The following is a 2,500-nucleotide window of genomic DNA, read 5'->3' on the forward strand; positions in this document are numbered from 1 at the left end:
TGATCTCTCAATCATCAATGCCAACTTTGGGTGGACTTTCTGCTGCTCTTGTTGAGCTTCCAGCCTGCGCTGGCGAACACCTTCTTGAGAAATTACAAATTTATCGGCAACTGTTAGTTTTGACCTGAGTGACGCAGCAAGCCTATCAACATACCTGGAAAGAAAACAATAATCACAATCACAAAATCAATAGAAAAATATAATATTACATAACTGAAATCAAATGTTTCATACATAATAGGAATTAAATATTCATACTTTGGAGAAGAGTAAATGAGGAAGAGGTGCTGCATCTTGTTTGTGCCAAGAGGGTCGATCACATTCCGGATGTGGCTGACCATAACCTCCAACTGCTCTTTGGATTGGTCTTGCACAGAGATGGGAGCACTAGAGAACTGGTTGATCGAGAAGCTTGACTCCTCACTTTCCAGTTCTATCAGACGCTGTTTCAAGAATCCTTCCAGCTGGAAAGGGAGTGAAGAATCATTTCACTCTGTAGCTAATGTTTCCACATATCACATATTTCGAAATCACTGATATAAAAGGATTTACATTATATAGAATGTCATACTAAAATGACACATACATAGGAAGACAAATCACTAAAAGCTTCAAATTTTGAGTAACCTGTAATGAAACCAAACTGATATAAATAATTCTTAATCAAATATAGCAACATTTATCAAACAAAAAAAATCTTTCTTACTTCATACAACTCATCAATCAGTTGTGCACGAGTCTTGGGGTTGTACAGTAATGTAAGAGCCTCGGTCCCTTTAGCAACACCTCCAGACACACCCGAGTCTTCAACCACAATATCCACTGTAGCAACATCATTCTGTAAAAATAATTTACAATTTTCAATTACTAATAGGCCTGAGATTCATGGCTAGATAATTACCTTCAACACAATATACACTAATCTATGAACTGGAAGCTGTCAAAAGAAAAGAAAAGAAAAAAAAAAGAAACACTTATGAATTTTCAGAATATTACTTACCACATCTACACCCCAGTCAATGGTCTGAGATTCCTCAGTGCCAAGATTTCCCCAGTCAATATCTCCTGTGGTCAGGTCTTCTGCTAACTCAATATCTGCAGTACTGAAGTCAATGGTGCCCCCAACATCACCAAAATCAATCTGAAAATAAAATGTGTAATTTAAACAAGTGTGCTGAATAAATGAAAAAAGTAATTCAATTTGTGTGAAGGCACAACATTATGATGACAGAAATTTGGATACTATCTATGTCATACTGTTTTTTACAAAATCTCCACTCTGGCTGACTACATTTTCCATCAAACCCATTGCCACCGGGTGGTTTCCAGATACAAAAGCCCTCCCTCCCAGGCTGTATTCATAGTGGCCTGGGCCTAGCCAGCAATCGTGTTGGAACCACAGTGTGTGCAGCATGATTGTACAAGCCCCCAGAAAATGGGACCGGCGCACCATGACACATACACATGCCACTGGCAGTGAAGGGTTAAAATGAGGTCTACTAATATTGCTTAAACAACATTTCCTTTGCCAACATTAAAAACTAAATATCACCATAACTACAAATGGGAAAACTGCAAATTTCTTTGAAATATCAATTCTAAACACTATAACAATTTTCTTGTTACCATTTCTGAACCAGAGGATTAATGATACCAATGTTGATTGGCCAAAAATACTAGAATTAATCTTAACTTCATATCATGACTTATTACAAATGTGTATTTAACAATATTATATGGCAAAAACGGGATTATACAATATAATAAATAAAGGAACACTCATCAGATGAGTTTGTAAGCACAAACATGTGATATTTATGAGGAAAAGTAACAGAATTACAAGGAAAAAAAAGAAAAAAGAACAGCATGTAACCAGCAAAGAGTATGCAGTCATGTGGTTATGGAAATAATGGTGATTGCCTGTTTTAAGTACATAAAATGCACATGAAATTTTACACCAGTTTAACATAATGGTGACAGGTGTTTCACATACCACAAGGGATTGTGTGCAGTCAGTCACTCATGGAAAAGGTTAAAAGCATAGAAAACAATATTTCCACTCTACAATTTTGGCTGTAGCATATTCCAGGATACACAGTTGAAGAATAACTATATGCCTAAAGAGGCAAATAACTGTACAGCACATGTTACTTAGAGCATGCTAGACATGTGTGCATAGATTTACATTTCACCCTGAAGAGAGTCAAATTACTTCATGCAACCTCCAACAATTGGTTTAACCCCCCCCCCATTAACAATTTCATGTTCCTATTTAGAGCATTTTTCTGCAGCTAAAGAAGTCCTTAATCTATTCTATTAATTACTCATCATCAAAATTTATTGACTAATTTAGATGTAATAATAATTTATATTTCTCTCTTAAACCAATGCTGCCAGGAATGGCATGTGCAGTTGCTAAAAAATCATAGTTGATATGGCCTCACATTAGGGCCTTATATCATGGCAATACAAACAATGGACACCTCACAGACCAACTGTG

The 2,500-nt window shown here is 36.2% G+C and overlaps 1 protein-coding gene across 1 annotated transcript in view; it reads right to left on the minus strand.

The window, feature by feature from the left end:
* Window positions 1-2,500, minus strand: part of LOC119575835 (CDK5 regulatory subunit-associated protein 3-like) — a 9,513-nt gene that overhangs the window by 208 nt on the left and 6,805 nt on the right. Inside the window, exons 8-11 of the mRNA XM_037923382.1 lie at window positions 1,001-1,141; window positions 707-838; window positions 259-464; window positions 1-154 (exon numbers count right to left, since the gene is read on the minus strand). The exon at window positions 1-154 is cut by the window's left edge and continues 208 nt beyond it. Coding sequence (XP_037779310.1) covers window positions 1-154; window positions 259-464; window positions 707-838; window positions 1,001-1,141 — 633 coding nt within the window. The remainder of the gene's footprint in view (window positions 155-258; window positions 465-706; window positions 839-1,000; window positions 1,142-2,500) is intronic.

Source organism: Penaeus monodon, chromosome 1 (assembly GCF_015228065.2).
Source record: "Penaeus monodon isolate SGIC_2016 chromosome 1, NSTDA_Pmon_1, whole genome shotgun sequence".
In the NCBI taxonomy this organism is placed as follows: Eukaryota; Metazoa; Arthropoda; class Malacostraca; order Decapoda; family Penaeidae; genus Penaeus; species Penaeus monodon.